Source organism: Barbatula barbatula (assembly GCF_947034865.1).
Source record: "Barbatula barbatula genome assembly, chromosome: 19".
In the NCBI taxonomy this organism is placed as follows: domain Eukaryota; kingdom Metazoa; phylum Chordata; class Actinopteri; order Cypriniformes; family Nemacheilidae; genus Barbatula; species Barbatula barbatula.
Window position 1 is genome coordinate 13,344,016 of NC_136782.1, and position 17,777 is coordinate 13,361,792.

At 38.3% G+C, this 17,777-nt stretch overlaps 2 protein-coding genes across 6 annotated transcripts; one reads left to right on the forward strand and one right to left on the reverse strand.

The window, feature by feature from the left end:
- The first annotated feature begins 3,702 nt into the window (after positions 1 to 3,702).
- On the forward strand, positions 3,703 to 11,798 carry klc3 (kinesin light chain 3). Of its 5 annotated transcripts, XM_079481314.1 has the most exons (14): positions 4,078 to 4,260; positions 7,211 to 7,253; positions 7,616 to 7,841; positions 7,928 to 8,158; positions 8,363 to 8,438; positions 8,524 to 8,749; positions 8,829 to 8,916; positions 9,006 to 9,107; positions 9,299 to 9,472; positions 9,619 to 9,718; positions 9,846 to 9,895; positions 10,273 to 10,403; positions 10,490 to 10,556; positions 10,634 to 11,797. In XM_079481314.1, the coding sequence occupies exons 3-14, from the start codon at positions 7,632 to 7,634 to the stop codon at positions 10,718 to 10,720; spliced, it is 1,542 nt and encodes a 513-aa protein (XP_079337440.1). In that variant the 5' UTR covers positions 4,078 to 4,260; positions 7,211 to 7,253; positions 7,616 to 7,631; the 3' UTR covers positions 10,721 to 11,797. The 5 variants fall into 5 exon arrangements, with proteins under 5 accessions (XP_079337437.1, XP_079337438.1, XP_079337439.1 ...); XM_079481311.1 differs by lacking the exons at positions 4,078 to 4,260; positions 7,211 to 7,253 and adding an exon at positions 3,703 to 3,823 and having other exon boundaries at positions 10,634 to 11,798; XM_079481312.1 differs by lacking the exons at positions 4,078 to 4,260; positions 7,211 to 7,253 and adding an exon at positions 3,713 to 4,060 and having other exon boundaries at positions 10,634 to 11,798.
- ercc2 (excision repair cross-complementation group 2) lies at positions 11,057 to 17,497 on the reverse strand. The gene is made up of 23 exons (XM_079481310.1): positions 17,303 to 17,497; positions 17,092 to 17,191; positions 16,859 to 16,936; positions 16,701 to 16,763; positions 16,510 to 16,623; positions 16,284 to 16,400; positions 16,048 to 16,164; positions 15,834 to 15,957; positions 15,652 to 15,748; positions 15,418 to 15,551; positions 15,056 to 15,224; positions 14,846 to 14,964; positions 14,696 to 14,765; positions 14,060 to 14,129; positions 13,603 to 13,704; positions 13,423 to 13,486; positions 13,221 to 13,342; positions 13,046 to 13,138; positions 12,857 to 12,929; positions 12,691 to 12,761; positions 12,453 to 12,596; positions 12,225 to 12,368; positions 11,057 to 11,926 (listed from the first exon to the last, which is right to left on the reverse strand). The coding sequence occupies exons 1-23, from the start codon at positions 17,305 to 17,307 to the stop codon at positions 11,834 to 11,836; spliced, it is 2,283 nt and encodes a 760-aa protein (XP_079337436.1). The 5' UTR covers positions 17,308 to 17,497; the 3' UTR covers positions 11,057 to 11,833.
- Between the last annotated feature and the right edge of the window lie 280 nt (positions 17,498 to 17,777).

Sequence of the window (17,777 nt, forward strand, 5' to 3'; positions counted from 1 at the left end):
TGTTTAAGCGGTGATGATTGATGTGTTGGAGGAGGGTTGAAACAAAACTCTGCTATGGTGAATTTCCAAAGTAGGCCCGACCTATTTCATTCAACACTTGAGGAGCCTAACTATTCCAGTGTGCATTCACTTGTTCATTAGCGGTTCCACCCCAGGAAATGCATCAAAATCACATGACTGGCCACATGACAGGTGGGCCAGAATGTTCAGGAACGCTGTGGTGAAAAAAACACAAGCGAAGGGTCTGTGCAAGTGTGTGTACAGTACAGACAGATGGAAGAGGAAAGAACTCACCCCACTCTATATTAATACTCAGGGTCCTGTTTCACAGTTGCACTCTGCCTGTCTATACCAATGTGACAAAATTACTCAAAAATGTGCCATTGTCCCCTTATTGATTATCTGCCAGACCGGCACGATCATGTATTTTTTAGGATAGTCATGTGATATAAACCTGCTGGTTTTCTACATCACCAGAACAGATCGAAATAGCCTATTATGCTAATTTAACAGATTCCGTGCAACTATAAACGTGTGGAAAAAATTGTTAATATAGTTTCATTTAGTCTCTGTGGAGAGGAAGAATCGAGGAATGAAAAGGGTAAAATGAGAGGTACTAAACGAAGGCCAGTTTCTGTTTCCAAAATTAGCAGTCATGCATCTAACAGCATTACATGCTGTGAAAGAAAACAGTCACACAAGTCTTACCATCAGAAAGTAACGCAGAGCAATAGTCGGGTGTGTGGGGATCCCCATGAATAAAGAAACCCCCTTATCTCATAACAGCACGCACATATGTTTTTTAGGAAAGTAATGGCGTCTATATGTAGTGAATAACATCTATATGCACATATTCAGTATTCGGTTGTGCAAAGTATTTTGGAAAAGAGGAATGTAAAGGTATTAGGGGGGCATGGCATCTGCTTTGGACATCATGTGTAGAACATGAAATCTCTGTCTCAATATAAAGCCTATTTACATTATTAATTTGTCAAATGAATCTGACAACAAATGCTTTATTTGGTCTATGACTGAAAAAGACTGAACCATAATAATTCATAGATAAGAGATGCCTTGCAAATGAGATATTTATATAAATTGTTATTGTTTTCAATAGTCGGTCCACATATTCTATAACTCAGTCAGTTGAATAATATATTTAGATATATTTAGCTGAAACGTATTTGAAGATCTTCTGTTATCTGTAAGTCGTCATATTACAAAATAGTTGAATGTATACTTTTCGATTGTGACACAAGTTTTTTTAAAGCATTCTGCAGCTAGCTTAATAAAATTAGCAGACCAATAGAGCCCAGACAAATGTAACACAAGATATATGAGCTACAGTCTGTTATTACCCTACAGATCTTATGTAAGTGGTCGAGTCAGATGTGTGCCCCAGGACTCCATGATAACAGTGTCAAACTGATGCTGCAGTAACCTTTAGTTAGTTTAAGTTTATAAAAAAATGTTGTTACTTTATTAACACTGTATGCGAGGTACAGATCACATTTTTGTGATAGCTACAGATGGTTTCAAAGCAACAACATAAACAAACGTCACTGCGCATGCACGCTTTTGTGGCCAACAAAACGCAAAGAACGGTGTACCTAGTAGATTATTTCTGATGACAGGCAAAAGAAATAACAAGTATAAATATGTCTAGCTAGTATTATTTTACCAGTAGAAGAACCGTTACTTGGCTAAACTTAAATGCGACAAAGTTACACGGGCCATTCAACAAATTGTTTATTTAATACAATAATTATACAATAAAATATGAATATAAATTAAACAAAATATAAATCGTTTTATTTTTAGCCACTAGCCAGACCGGTCAACAAACACAGACCGAAAGTTAACTTCAGGCGCATACATCCAATGAACCTGTCTATAATATTAGAAATAGTTGGATAATTACATAGATCGATTATTGTTGAAACATTGTGTTTATTTTAGTAAAAAGTTTTCATTTATAAAATAAATTATCACCAGAAATTTTGTATTTTTGAAAAAAATTCTCAAATTGATGTGATTTGCTAAACTCAACCATCGTACTCTGTTGCATTCTAAAGCAACGTTTCTAAGTGAACATTTCTGCACAACCAGAAATTCACTTTCCATTTCACTGAAACCAGAGTTGGTTTGCTGCTTGTGCTACAGGCACTATGTTTAGTGCTGGGTTGCAAGGTTGTCTCTTACCCTGTTCCATCTCACCAGATTGAATTGCACTGACTCAGAGTCCCCCCATCCCTCTGCCAGTCCGTTGACCTCTGACCTCAGAATTTAGAGTGACCATTCTCACACTCTTGACCAATATCCACATTTCTTAAATATAGTTATGAAGTCCAAATGTAATGTGTATTGGAGTGCAGAGATGCATGGTCTGTGAACGTATGCGTATGTAAACATTGCTGGAAAACTGAGTCGCATGTGTCTGCAATAAGGTGCCAGGTATGTTCTCTCTCTCTCTTTTTACTGACAGTGTAAAGGTCATTGAGTAGGCTATTTCAAATCAGGGAGTTCAACATACTGACATTTTAGTTGCTCTGTATGACATTACATCCACCATCTATACATTTAATTTATACGCTTGGCCGTAGATATTCATAGACTGTGTTTCTCCTTGAAAGCAACATGACTGTTGGGAGTTAACAGCTGTATATGTCACCTGGGGTGCGAAGGGAATTTACAGAGATACTAAATGCCTTCTTTGTGCTTAGCACTGCTCTCTCAAAAACACCTGTCTGCTTGGAAAAAAAGTCTTAAAATACCATCAAATTTGCATGTCCTAATCTTTTATTTTTATTTACATTCAAAACATCTTATGACTGCTTGTCTGAATAATGAATTTTCATTTCTCTTCAAAATAGTAAATTATTAAGACTTCAAATTATTTAGGGTTTCAACCACAAATGCTTTTCCGTAGCAATGATGTGTCTTTAAACATGACTTTTGTTCTACTGGATAACCAAATTTATCTGTGGTTTCTGGGAGATAATAATGGGACGGGTTTTAACTTTGCATTCACGTTAGGAATGTGTTGTGCATCGATTCACAGTTTCTGACAGCAGTTATTTCACTTACAAACTGTCGTACCCTACAAACCACTATGTGCACTTCAGCAGATTTTTTTAGTGGTTCTATTGACTTGGACCCCAAAGATATAGATTTGCTCTCCCTGTTTGAGAACTTTGCACTGGCCCAGCCAAACTGCCCTTATTGGGCAACAGTGTGTAGCAGCTGAACCATCAATCACTTCTGTCTCATGTATCTGGCCGGCCACAGTTGTTCCACTGCAATCCCACTTCTTTCACTTCACATCCCTAGACTTTTCTTCTCAATTCACGCAACGGTTTTGGCCTTTCCGTGCAGCCACTGTCACCATAAATCCCTTTTCTGTTGTATTCTATTTCGCTCATTGATTTGAATTCCCTCTTTCCTCATTTTCAACTCTGTGAGCTTTGGTTGGGATAAATCTGTATGTTAAACTGAAGACGATATGCATCGCAGCGTTCCTGATCTGTGTAGTTTCCTCTCATTGGGTTAAGCCAGTCTGATGGGGCCAACGTTAATGCTACTTATTTAACACACAGGGACACAGACAACACCCCCTCCCTCTCACCCAAACTCAACCTAAGAGGCAGAACCTATGCCAACGTGACGTCACCGACACACTCCTCCCTTTTAGCGTTTCCTGTTACACAGAATCAGTCCAGAGAGATTTGTGACTGGCTGATGTGATGAAAAGATTTGCATCTGCGTGTGTCAGCTAGATGAATCAATGTAAATTTATACAGATGGTGGCTTTGCATTTAAGCAGGTATTGTGCTCCGACTAATATCCAAATACCAAGTTTAGAGAAAAGAAGCAACTTTACCCTAAACACGTTTTGAAAGAGCATGCAGTATTTAAAATAAAGGTTGTAGCAATGACTTCTTTATAAAACCATGTGTTGGTGTTGGAGTGTGTGCCAGACGACACTGTTTGGGTTTGGCGTAGTTCAATTCTGACAGCGCGTGAGCGCAGTCGCAGTGCATGCTGGGAATTGGCGGATCAGGTAAGCGCTGTTAATTCAGACCGTCCCACACAGAGCAAGAAATGGTGAATGACCGCGATGTGGACTTTACTTGGCTTTTTAAGACACATTTATCAACACTACATTAAAGAAATGATGCTAGGCTGTTGACGGCATATTTTCACCGGAAGTGTATTCCATATCTGGCTTGAAGGTGTGACGCTTCGCTCGTGTTTCAGCAGGTAACGTTAAATAAATCAGCTGTTGACTGTCAACAGTCAGTCGGCGTCTTCGCGAGCTGAGAGTATAAATAGCTTTACTGTGAGCTTTAACTTAAACGTTACATTCTGTTATGTGTGTGTGTTTGTTTTCCTGAAAGTACAACAGAAGGCATTCGTAATATTATAATACTCAGATACTGTTACGTGCATTTCAAGCCAAGCCCGTTGAGCAAGTTTCTACATCATTTTAGTCTTAATTCAATCAATTTATTTCAAAGTCGTCACTTTGTACGTCACTAGCTATGCATGATCTTCCTTATTCCTAACTCATAAATGATGTAAATGGCGATGGTCACATTGTTCATGTAACGTTGTAGGTTATAGTATGCTATTCGAGCGTATTTTTGTATTGTTTTATTGTCAAAATGTTATATTTGACAAGACATGCATATATATTGTGCATTAAGATACCATTCACTTAGTCTGAACTACTATCTAGGAATGCACGATAAATTTTCGGACATATCGGTATCGGCCGATAAATGGTCATTTGTTATTTTATCGGTATCGGCCGAAAATAAAATGTAGGCGATACAATTATGAATAATTTCCTTATAAAACCACTTCAGCTGCACGCTGCTCACAGTTAAAATACAGCACAGTACGACGTTCTTGTCTTTATGTCATGATCATTCACTTACTGCTATTAGCAAAACATTGTTTATGTAGATATGTGTAAATAATAGGTAAAGCATATTGTTTGAAACCAACTGCTGTCTGAATGCTTTCTGTCTTGAGACCTGTTACGCCTCTACGACAAAATACAATAGAAAGCATTAGAACACATTATAAATACATTTTTTGTCCAAATCTCAAATGCGGCGCGACAATCCCATTAGGACAAGCCGTGTGTCGTGTCGCATTGTGCTGATCGCATCCGGTGTAGACGCGGTGTTAGACTTGCGGCTATTGAGAACACCTTTCTGGGTTGCTCTGGGAGAACATCTATAATTTCTTTATTGAAAAAACATTATACCAGAAAAGTTTAAAAGTTAAGGAATCTTGAATTAGTGTGAAGTAGGCTTGGTACATGACTTTCAGGGAAAAAAATATTTTCAATCTCTGAAAATATTAATGTACTGTATATCGGCCAATATATCGGTTATTGGATTCCAATGTTCAAGAATTATTGGTTATCGTTATCAGCCATAACGTGCATCCCTACTACTATTACCACTATTTAATCTATTTTTCTTTTGTCTTTATTACTGTGTATCAATTCATCTTAATACAATTTATTTTTATATCAAATGCCTTTATAAAGGTTATGGAAAACATTGCACCGCATAGGTCTTATAGTGATATGAGGCCACGTTTTTGTTTACCATCAGGTCAGAACTGTTCATGTACATTATGAATATAGTGTATAAAGTATTTTGTAGTCAGAGTTATGATACACATGTTGTCATCATGGTATTTAAATATTTACTTGGTAACAGCTTAAAACCAATATGTCATATCACACACGTGCAGCCCATATCAATATTATCTATGGCTAATTGGAATATTTTTAGTATATTTACTATTGTTTTGTAATTTATTGGGTTAAGTTGCATTAATTACACTTCAAAACATGTATGTTGTATGATGTTATCTCATTGGTCTGGTGTAAACATTAGCCTCCCCTGGGGATCTGTGTTCCTACCTGTGTAAACTGATTCTCACCTAGCAACCTGTCTGAATGTGTCTTGGGTTTAACCTGTTAGGGTGGTGTACTTCACCTTTCTCTTTATATATCTCTGACCTCATAACATCAAACTGGTTTGCAGTGTCTGTGAAAAACATATTTTACATTGTCTGTGCATTTAGAAACACAGTTCATGCAAAAAGGTAGAGTTAAGGGTTTAGATAGTTATTTCATGGTACTTTAACTGATTCCTGTAGCACTTTATTTTACAGCGATGTTCTAAATGAACAATTGTAGGTATTCCTACTGTGCAATTAAACCTACCCTTAAAGAGATCAAGATCACTCAAAGATGAAAATTGTCATTGATCCTCAGATTGTTCTGTAAAAATGTCTTTGTTCTGCTAAACACACAGGAAGATATTTGGCGTCAGTTCACATCTCATCCCCCATCGACTCCCATAGTATTTTCCCTACTATGGCAGTAAATAGGGGGTAAGATCTGTTTGGTTATTGACATTCCTCCAAATATCTTCCTTTGTTTTAAGCAGAACACAGAAATGTACAGAATACACATTTGGAATGATAAGTGTGAGTAAATGATGACAGAATCTTCATTTTTCGGTGAACTATCCCTTTTTACTCATACACAACTCATATTCAATTCAATTCAATTCAATTTTATTTATATAGCGCCTTTCACAATTTGCATTGTTCCAAAGCAGCTTTACAGGGGAAAAACGAAAAACCCAAGAAAGGGTAAAACACACTACATGGTGTTTTATATAATAAATCCAATTATTCTAGTAAAATAATATCTAATGTCAGCATCTCCTGGTGGTTTATTTAGCATATTTTGCATTAAGTGAATGCTTGGCTGAAAAGATGCGTTTTTAATCTAGATTTAAATTGGGCGAGTATAATAAAATATGGTTTAAGTTTGTAGTCACCAGTGTTTTGTTGGGTAAATACCCGGTTTCACAGACAAGGCTAAAGACTAGTCCCAGGATAAAATGAATTTTGAGATTCATTTTGCCCTGACATATCTTAAAATATGTCAGTGCCATTCTTTTGTTTCAAGATGCACATCCGTAATGGTTTTTTCTATGGCATTTTAATAAAAGCGACTTTAATAGCCTAAATTAGCTAAGGCATAGTCTTTGTTTAGGCTTAGCCTTGTCTATGAAACCGGGCCTATAAGTATACAATACATCCTGTCAAATAAAGTGCAAGCGAACATGTTTTAAAATCTTAGTAATACTCAAATTTTTCTCTTTCTATGCAGCCAGGAACATTTGTCTTAACTTTAGATTTGAGTGGGAATTAAGGTCAGATATTTGCACCCACTATTTGATTCAACCAAAAACACATTGAGCCACACAGACAAAACATTTTGTCATCATATCATTGAAATTCTATTTATGCGAAACACAACAGAAGATATTTTAAGAAATGCCTCACTGGTCTTGTGTCCAGAAGTCAATGGGCAGCTACAGTATGTTGTTCGGTTACCAACATTCTTCAAAATATCTTCTTTTGTGTTCTGCAGAAGAAAGTCATACAGGTTTGAAATGAGATGAGAATTAATAAATTTCATTTTGGCGCGAAATGTCATGAATGAATATAGTAAACCTAGCTTAATGTAAACTGTAAATTCACAGTAAAACCAAACGCAGACTTTGTTTTTAAGGAACTGGCATCCAGACATGTTGTCAGGGGAGGAGATCTTATGCAGCACCAGACAGGTGATCGCAGGGCTGGAGGCTTTGCGTGGTGAGAACCGCACACTGCTGGATAGCCTGCAGGAAACGTTTCAGATCCAGACATGCAGTGAAAGCGGCAGCTTGGAACAGGAAAAGACCACAATCATTCTGGAGTCTCTGGAGAAGATTGAACTGGGCTTAGGGGAGGCACAGGTAAGCAGATCAGTTCTGTGGTGCTGTTTCAAGTTTGCATTTCTATATCAACATAGTAATTATTCGCGCTATTCGCGCTTCTACAGGTGATGATGGCACTTTCGGCTCACCTCGGGTCTTTGGAGGCAGAGAAGCAGAAGTTGCGTGCTCAGGTGCGGAGGCTGTGTCAGGAGAACCAGTGGCTAAGGGACGAGCTGGCTCGTGCTCAACAGCAGCTGCAGGAAAAAGAACAGGAAGTGGTTACTTTAGAGGAGCAGAACAGACATCTGCAGTTCATGAGCAGCATTCGTAAATATGACCAAGAAGAGATGCCTTTGGTCAGTGTGCATCCGAGAATAAAATGTGTTAAGAAAGTGCCTGAATTATGAAATATTGTATAACGAGAGCAACATTTATTGCTTTGTGGTTATGTGCCCATTCATTCACATACAATAAAAATCATTAAATAAAAAGGCTTGTTGATTGACGTAACATGATCAGAGAATAATCAATAATACTGAAATGTGTTTTGTTTCTTATAGGAAGATAAAGATAACACACCAGGCAAGGAATCCCTTGATGATCTTTTTCCTACAGATGAGGAGGAGCAGTCTCACAGTATGCCACGCCCACTCTTTTAGTCTCTGCAGTATACTTACGTCTTACATGACGTAAAAAATGTGAATCCATCTTGTGTTTACAGTGTCACAGCCCCACAGCAGAGCCGCCGCTGCTGCCCAGCAGGGAGGTTATGAGATCCCAGCCCGACTCCGAACACTGCACAACCTGGTGATCCAGTACGCCTCTCAGGGCCGATATGAGGTGGCCGTGCCGCTGTGCAAGCAAGCTCTGGAGGACCTGGAGAAATCCTCAGGCCACAGCCATCCAGATGTTGCTACCATGCTCAATATCCTGGCTTTAGTCTACAGGTAGATTGTGTAGAACATCAAACCATATTGATTTAACCATCGGCATTTACAGATCTGATAATAATGCGGTGCTTTGCAGGGATCAGAACAAATATAAGGAAGCCGCCAATCTCCTAAATGATGCATTGGCTATCCGTGAGAAGACACTAGGTGTCGATCATCCAGCTGTATGTATTGTTTGAAAACGCCATCTGATACTGTTTGATACGCTTAGAGACTGTGAACGGCATGTCCTTGTGCTCGTGGCTGTATTTAGGTGGCAGCTACTCTGAATAATCTGGCTGTGCTGTATGGAAAAAGGGGGAAGTACAAAGAGGCAGAGCCACTGTGTAAAAGAGCTCTGGAGATCAGGGAAAAGGTACCGACATAGAAAAGATACGGTATTGCCACCTCTCTTACTGTAACAGCTGTTAGATCAGCTTACATTAAGTTTATATTACCGCATATGCTTATACATGTTGTAGCTAAGTCAAACAAATGTTATACTTTAAATAGTCAAGCTGACATGTATTTTGTACAAGGTAAAACCTGATATTTATTTTTTGATAGGTGCTCGGGACGGATCACCCTGATGTAGCCAAGCAGCTGAATAACTTGGCCCTCCTATGTCAGAACCAGGGCAAATATCAGGAGGTGGAACAGTACTACGAACGCGCCCTGCACATTTATCAGAGCCGACTGGGACCCGATGATGCCAACGTGGCCAAGACAAAAAACAACCTGGTGAGGACACTAAATGTTGGTTGTACATTGTTTGTCAAATGTTGATGTGACTGTTTATATGAATGATGATAATGTAGTGTACTGTATATGGGGTGGGACCCATAAAAGTATGTCTGAAGTTAACATACTGTTTATCCGGTTTGTAGGCCTCATGCTACCTCAAGCAGGGGAAGTACAGGCAGGCTGAGGCTCTTTATAAGGAGATTTTGACCCGTGCTCATGAGAAAGAGTTTGGATCGGTGGAGGGTAAAATTATTCTTACATGTCACTTTAAAGATTGAAAATAACAGGATCTGGAAGTAAAATCCTGTGTTTTGTCCATAGACAAATTCTTATACATTTTATAAATAGTGTAATTGTCCCATCTGCACAGGGGATGGCCGGCCTGTTTGGATACACACAGAGGAGGGAACCTCTAGACAGGTAACTTCAGTTCCAAATGAGTGCCCTTAAAGTGATAGTTCACCCAAAAATATAATTTGTGTCATCATTTACTCACCCTTTTGTTATTTTAAACCTTTATCCCTTTCTTTCTTCTGCAGAACACAAAAGAAGATATTTTGAAGAATGTTGTTAACTGACCACTTGCGTTGGTTTTGTGTCCATACAATAGAAGTGAATAGGGTGATGTTGGGTTACCAACTTTCTTCAAAATATCTTCTTTTGTGTTATGTGGAAGAAAGTCACACAGGTTTGATATGACAAGAGGGTAAGTAAATGATGAAGGAATTTTCATTTTTAAGGGCGAACTGTCACTTTAGGGCACGCACATTATTCATTTCTTTATGCGGTGTGTGTAGGATGGGTTTGGAAGTCTAAAGCGCAGCGGATCATTCACCAAACTCCGCGAATCCATACGGCGAAGCAGCGAAAAACTTGTTCGGAAGCTAAAAGGAGTTGGGACCCAGGAAACAACCTCTCGAGCTGCTGGGTAATGATTTTTTTGCTATGCTTCTTACCACTTACTGCTGTAAATTAGAGAACCATGTCTAACTCTACTCATATGTTTATAAACAGAATGAAGAGAGCGAATTCCCTCAATGTGCTTAATGTGGGTGTAAAGGAAAGCCAAGAATCTGCCATGGTAAGAAAAGCATAAAAACTGATATGTTATTTCTCAGATTGGTCAACAGATGATAAATTCAGATTTTGTCTTTTCAGGGGTCCAGTAGGTTGACAGACACACGGGGGCTGAGCTCCAGTACCCAGAGCTTAGCCCGCCGCGCGTCTTTGAGCGGAGACAGCTAACCTTAACTCAAAACGAATACATGTGAGAGCAGAACTCTGACAAACTATCAACCTTACATCTAATTGCTATCTGATGTCTACAGAGATCATATGAAGTATATGAGAAATGGTATGTGAATGATAAATGTGGGTCAAAACATAGTTTTGTAGTATCATACACTTTGAGCAATGTTTACTTTTGTAGCAGTTTAAAAATCCAACATTTACAGCTCTCGGTAATTTTAAGATTATTTTGAATTGCACTTAACTGAAGAATCCTAAATTAAAGGCACATGAAGCATGTTACGTTCCAAAACTAATGAAATTCCAAGTCAAACAATTGTAGTACTACAGTGCGCCTGTTAAGTAAAGGACTTTTTATTTGTAAATTTCAAGCACATATTTTATTATATTCTATTTACTATACTAAAGTTCAATGTTACATGTTTTAACTGCATTACATTCCTGTTGAATGCAACATATTCCATGAAGAACATATTTATGCATTATTTGTTGCTGATGAACCAAATAAAATATATACCTCTCTCTATCTATACCTTTGTTTCAGCAAACAAAGAGCTGTCGTTCAGTCACTTGCAACTGACTTCGAGCTGGGCCCGTATTCTAAAAGCTTCTAAGAATCCTATAAGAAAGCTCTTAAGCTTAAAAATGTCTAAGTAGGAGTCTTAGCTTAAAAGTGATTCAAGACCAATCTGAGAGCAATTCTAAGCAAGGAAAATACAAAAACTTGTATCTTAATGAGGCGGCGAGGCGGACCCTGTTGTAATGTCTTTTGAAGACTGTGATTGATTGGTTGGCCAAGAAGGAAAATAGAACTACAATAGAATATAAGTATAGGGTCGTTAGTTTCGGTTTTACCACATTCACACACATATATTCTTAATTTTTTATTTACCGTGCTGTTAATGTCAACGTATTGGATAGAAAATGAACAGTGACAATACATTTCTGTAAGTGCTGTAATTGTTTGTGTGAACCAAATCATTTATTAATGCCTCTGAGATTGTTGTAGAAAACATGTTTAAAGCAACATAAAAAAGAAACAAAAGAATAAATATGTACACATTGTAGTTGACTCAATCTGAACTGGTTGCATTCCTACTTTAAAGAATTTCAGGCTTGATGAGCAATCTTGGCAATTTTCTGGAGCATGTCTTCAGACTGTAGCTGTTCCAGGGTCAGCAGAGACAGACCCAACTGATCCTCCTGTCAAAAAAATATTACATCAGTGTAAATTACTCACATTAAGAGAATATACATTTTCTATATTGACAAATGCCTCCAAGTATTTTAAAATATAAATGTTTAAATGCTGCAACAATTTGACAAAAATAAAATACCGGTATTGAGGTTTCAATGTATTTTTTTGTGACTATGCCTTGTTATTAGCATTAACATCCTTTAAAACAATAAATGAACATTCAGATCATTGAAGATTTCTAAAGTCTTCCCAATGCATCCAAGCTTAGGAAGGCTTATGTGGTCTCCCACGCATTGATCTTACCCGTCTGAAGGGTTGGGCCATCTGTCGTAGAAAGTGTTTAGATAACTGCACAGTCTCATCGATGGTCAGATTTAAGCTTCCATCTGTAAGGTGTTCCTGGATCCAGCGGGGAAGCTTGCCTCGCTTATCCGCTCGTGCATAACGCTGGAAATAAAAGAACAAATGACCACAAAATTACTTTAAGACTAAAACTATAAAAATCCCATGCTGACTTCTCACCATAGTTACCTTGTCAGCAAATATCAAAAGCCCGTAGTCTGTTTTGCCTCGGATGGCTCTACCCACACACTGTGCTGCGTGGCGCATGGCGTCAAAGGTCAGGAAGTCGTTTTCCCTTATTTGAAACTGGTCTCTGAGGTATTCCAACCGTGCCTAGTTCAAACAGGATAAGAGTATTTCAATTACACAATTTATAAAAGCGAATGTATTTTAGAACTGAATGTCTGAGAGAGATAGTTTAATGAACCTTGAGAATACGGCTTTGAGTGTAAACATAAGGCACTCCAAACATGATAACAGCACGGCCAAAATGATGCACTGAAGTTAAAAAAAGAATCAGATCAGCATAGGTAAATACTTTTAAAGCGTTTTCTATATAAAGAACAATACAGATCTCAAGGCAGAGTGCCCACCAAAGTCAATTCCTTCTGACACTTTCCCTCTTGCCACAGACAGAAGAATTGCTCCTCTGCCATTCTCACAGGCCTAAAACCAACAACAGGCGGTGAGATAACAGTGATTACTTTCAAACAGGATGCCTATAGACAACATGATTAAGCAAAACAGGATTATGGAGCATTAAACGATAAATATTTATTAACCTCCTGATACTTCTCCAGGGCCATGCTCGTCTCTGCTGCATCCTGGGTCTCTATAAAAATAAGCTTGTTCCTCTGAATGTTTTCAAGAATCCCCTGCAAAACCGGCAAGAGAATGAAGTTGCGATTTACAGAATTACGCTAATACTTAAGTGCTTTTTCAGCCGTCTCTTCATACCTGCTCATACCACGAGGCCACAATGTTCTCCATGTAAATGTAACTTGTGAAGAATGCCACGATTCCATCAGGGACAATGGCAGACATTTCCAGCAGCAGGTTTCCATAGTTACGGATCACAGCTGTGGAATATGAAATAAAACATCTTTAATTTGCAACCAACAAATCAAGATTTTACTACAAACAAAATCACATAACATACCAAAGTCTTCTCTGGTCTCAAATTTGGAAGTCATCGCTACCTGATCGTTCCCACGTCCAACGATCTGAAACAAAAATGTTGTAAAAGCATCAAATATTGTTACATGTTTTATTAATAGGATGCCACATTAGCGAATCATCATCAGCAATGACACCCTGTGTTGTTACGGTTACAACTCACAAGAGGGCACAGACAGGTTCGAGCCAGTGTCATGGTGAAGGATGCCACAGTGACCGGTCGGAAGTCGAGGATGCGTGGGTAGATGTCCAACGGAGACAGTGTCTAATGAGGGAGATTAATAAAGATCATCTTAATATATTATACTGTCCAAGCAAATTGGATTATTATATCTAAGGGAATGGAATAGCATAGTGTAGTAGCCCTAACCAATACAAGCATCAATGAATATTTAAACATGTATTTTCACTGGTTTTACAGGACGATTAAACCAATTAGCAAGCTAAACAAACCTATTAGTAATGTAAGGCCTGCATTCTTTTTAGGTGACAGTGCAGTGTGTCTTACACAGATGGCAGCAGTGTCACAGTGAGATTATAATAAAGAGATTAGTGAGAAGGCCGACCATAATCTAATATTCAAGGAAAAACAGAAGCATAGATGGAGGAGTGTAGCTTACCCCTGAAGTGATAATGACTGACTGAAAGCGGGTAAACACGGGCTTTATGGCAATAGAGGGGTCCATACAACTGCAGAAATCACAAAATAATCTCTGAATGTCTTCTCACTGAATTAACTGCATATGTTACATACCAGGGGTCAATACATATGAAAAATTAAAAAAATACACAGTGTAAGTCATTTTTTTCCCCCCCGGCCTTAAATTATTTTCCAATTGTCACTGTCAGAAAATTCTAGACATTTCTTTAGCAGAGGGAAGGTGGGATGAAGCGAGGATGGGTGACTATGGCTGGAACTTGGTTTGTGAGGACAGTCACGAAAGACAAAACCAATCAAATGTATACTGACTTATTTTTAGTAACTGTTAAATTAAACTCTTGTTTGAGCTCAGTGTTGTGCCAGTACCTTGTAATTTCTTCGTACTAAACTGATGTATAAATATGTTTTAGTTTTTTGTGAGTACTGTCGATGGTAATAAAATAATGTGATTTCGTATTCAGAATGTTAAACTGTTAAACATGTTAAATTAAAGCGAAACAACTTTGAAAAAATGTGTCAAATTGTGATATCAATAAAACGAGCAAATACTAAATTTAAAAGATTTGAATTTCAAAAGATTCTATAACCAATGCACCTGAAGTGAAGAACAGGATTTGCTATGGTTGGTGTTCTATCTTCAAAGGGCTCAATGATGATGGTGAAACCTACAGGAGAAAAGAGAAAATATTTGAGATATCTTTGAACTGTGTTAATATGGAAGCAAGGCAGGATAAGGTTTCGTTACCTTTGCTGTATGTGCTGACAAGTGTTGCGAAGTGAGAGATCAGAGTGATGGCTGAGAAATCAGCGATGTCTGCGATCTCTAGTGTTCGCAGTAGTGACCGCAGCCTCTCAGCACAAAATCTAGTAGTGGGTAAGATCACAGACTGGTGAAAATGGCTTCATTGCTTAGTAAAGACCGTCAGTATTTCATCTGGTTGTTTCTCAAGCTCACCTCAGAGGCTTGCGATCGATGCAAACTTTCTCAAAGATGTCTTTGAGAAACTGAGGAGAGCTCTCTTGCACCACATGATTGATCCGCAGGCGCGACTTCAGGTACTCGAGGAAGCGCTTCATAAAGCCCACAAAATGCTCAGCTGTGCGGATACTGCCAGGAATGGCCTCTGAAGTGATATACAAGCGTGACAGTCGTATACATGTAGTGTATCATGTGCATTGTAAATGTGAACTGGTTTTAAATATCCACAAAAAAAAATCATGATCCTAGATGTTTACAAGTAATTGCAAGTAAATTTAAGTTAGTTTAGAGGTTTGTATGCAGATGACCAAATACCGATGTAGATCATATAAACTGACCTTGAAGAATTTCATCCGGCAAAACAGGATTGGAGAGATAAATGTCAGTTTCTCGAGCAACGTTTGCTTCTTTAAGACCCTCGACTAATCTCCTGTATTCCTCTTTGAGTTTGGCAGCATCCGTTTCCTTAATTCTTTTAAAAGAGCACAGTAAAATACAAAAAAAATTATTCTAAATACATTTTTTTAATTAAGTAACAAAATACAGATTTGCTTGCTGTATTTTTATCACACCTGTTAATGGTGTTTTGCAAGGTGTCCACATTAGCCTGGCTGCGATCCAGCGTTCTCCTGGTAATGTTGACGCTCATGGAATCAATACACACATTATCTACGAGGAACAGAATCGACATTAACAACCACAATCTGTTCAAATGGGACAAATTACATTGACATGCGTCGCGATGTGTGCATACCTATGTTGTGAGCCTCATCAAAAACGACTACAGATTTCTTCGCGAGCTCTTTTGAGACCAGGTCGGCTATTTTGGGGTCTAGCAGGTAATGGTAGCTGTACACTACTATGTTTGAATGGAGAATCTAAACATGAAATCAACACCAGTTATCACTGCGCCTGGCAAATATGAATATCAATCAAAATGTTTTGCAATGTCACATCAGAGTACTTACAGAGTAACGTGCCAGATAGTATGGACACCAGCCTTTTCTACGTCCAAAGTCCTTTAGATCGTCTAAGTTATATATACCAGAAGGAAGTGGCACCTGTCTACCTACTGCATCAAATTCCTGCATACAGCGTACAAGTAAACATACAAAACAATACATAAAATTGTTAAACTGTAATAAAAATGTACGTTAAAACGTAGAGAATAAGTTACGGTATATGCTTAAAAAGCACTGTATACCTCGTAGAATTTGCAGACGGGTTGAGCTGGGTTACTGTGACGCTGCGCTCGTATGTACGACGCTGTCAGGCTGTGACACTTCCCATCTACTTCTTTTCCAAAACGCAGAGAGCTCACCTGTGAACACACAAATTCAGTCCCGCTTAGCAAGGTGTTCCACCGCTGGCCAATGTTTTTAAACCCACGAAAAAATCTGTGGATTTAGAAGATCCCGTGTTCGCTTTACTTCAGGGTGAATGCACAGGTTTTTCCGTGAAGAGAGTGCCAATGCAAGGAAGTTAGATTTGGCTCCCGTTTCCTTTGCATAATAATCGATCAGCTTTCTTAACTCCTCCACAACCTGAAGAAAGAACATACCGGTTTATCAATGAAGAAATCAAGTAAAGAGATTAGGTTTTAGACATGTGGAAGAAATACCTTCTCTATTTCAGGTACAGTACGAGAGCAGTAGATGAGTTTGGTCACTTCTAAGGGGAAAGTCTGAAAGTGGTCAATATAAGAAGGCGATATGAGTGAGATTGATATTGCCGTGAAGTATAAGAATCAGAATACAAAAAGGTTTATGTATCATTCACCGTCTGGTAAGCAACGATGAGGGAAAGAAGAGAAATAGTTTTTCCTGTTCCTGAAGGCATCTCGAGAACTCCATGACCCTGTACAGTGAAGGGGAAAGGGGAGGAATACATACATTTAAAAAGACCAGTGGATAATGTGAATATAATGTGAAGACACACATTTCTTGCCACTCACATGGACGTTTGTGTTAAAGCTAACAGTACGACTATTGCATTCGTGATGCGATCAATACCTTTGCGTCAAGTGTCCTCTTGAGTTCAAGCATGTATGAGTATTGTTCGGGATAGATGTAGTCATACGGAAAGTAGACTAATAACCCGTCGATGTTCAACCTATAGAGACAGAAACGTATTAAGATGCTTTTAGGGGGGAAAAGAAACTTTGGTTGAGCATTTTTAGTTTTCAGCAATGCGTTTAATTTGTCAGATAAAGGTTTTACTCACTTCATGGTGGGTAACTGTTGGTGGAGAAATGATATGGCTCTCGTTGTCAGTTTTCCGCTATTTTCACATGAATATATTTATACGACTGTCTTAATAATATCAGACAACAGTCATGTTTAGAGTCGCGCTACACGCCGTCGCAACTTAAACGCGTAAAGTATTTTGCTTCTATGATTGGTTGTTTGTTTGGAGGTCTTTCATTGGATTGGATGAGAGTTAGGATTAGGGCGGGACTGTATGTGTGAGTCGTCAGGGTTAGACCTAAATAATCGAAAAAGAGTGCCGAATTTAAACCAAAAAAGCTATCTACATGACTCTTAGATTATTTGTGTGTATTGAATAAAAACGTACAATGAAATAAAAAATAAGTAGTACAAATGTAACCAAATACCTAACTAGACCAAAAATACCAATGATTTAACAATAATAATGTCCTAAAAATAATATAATTATTATTCTGTAGCCTACATATGAA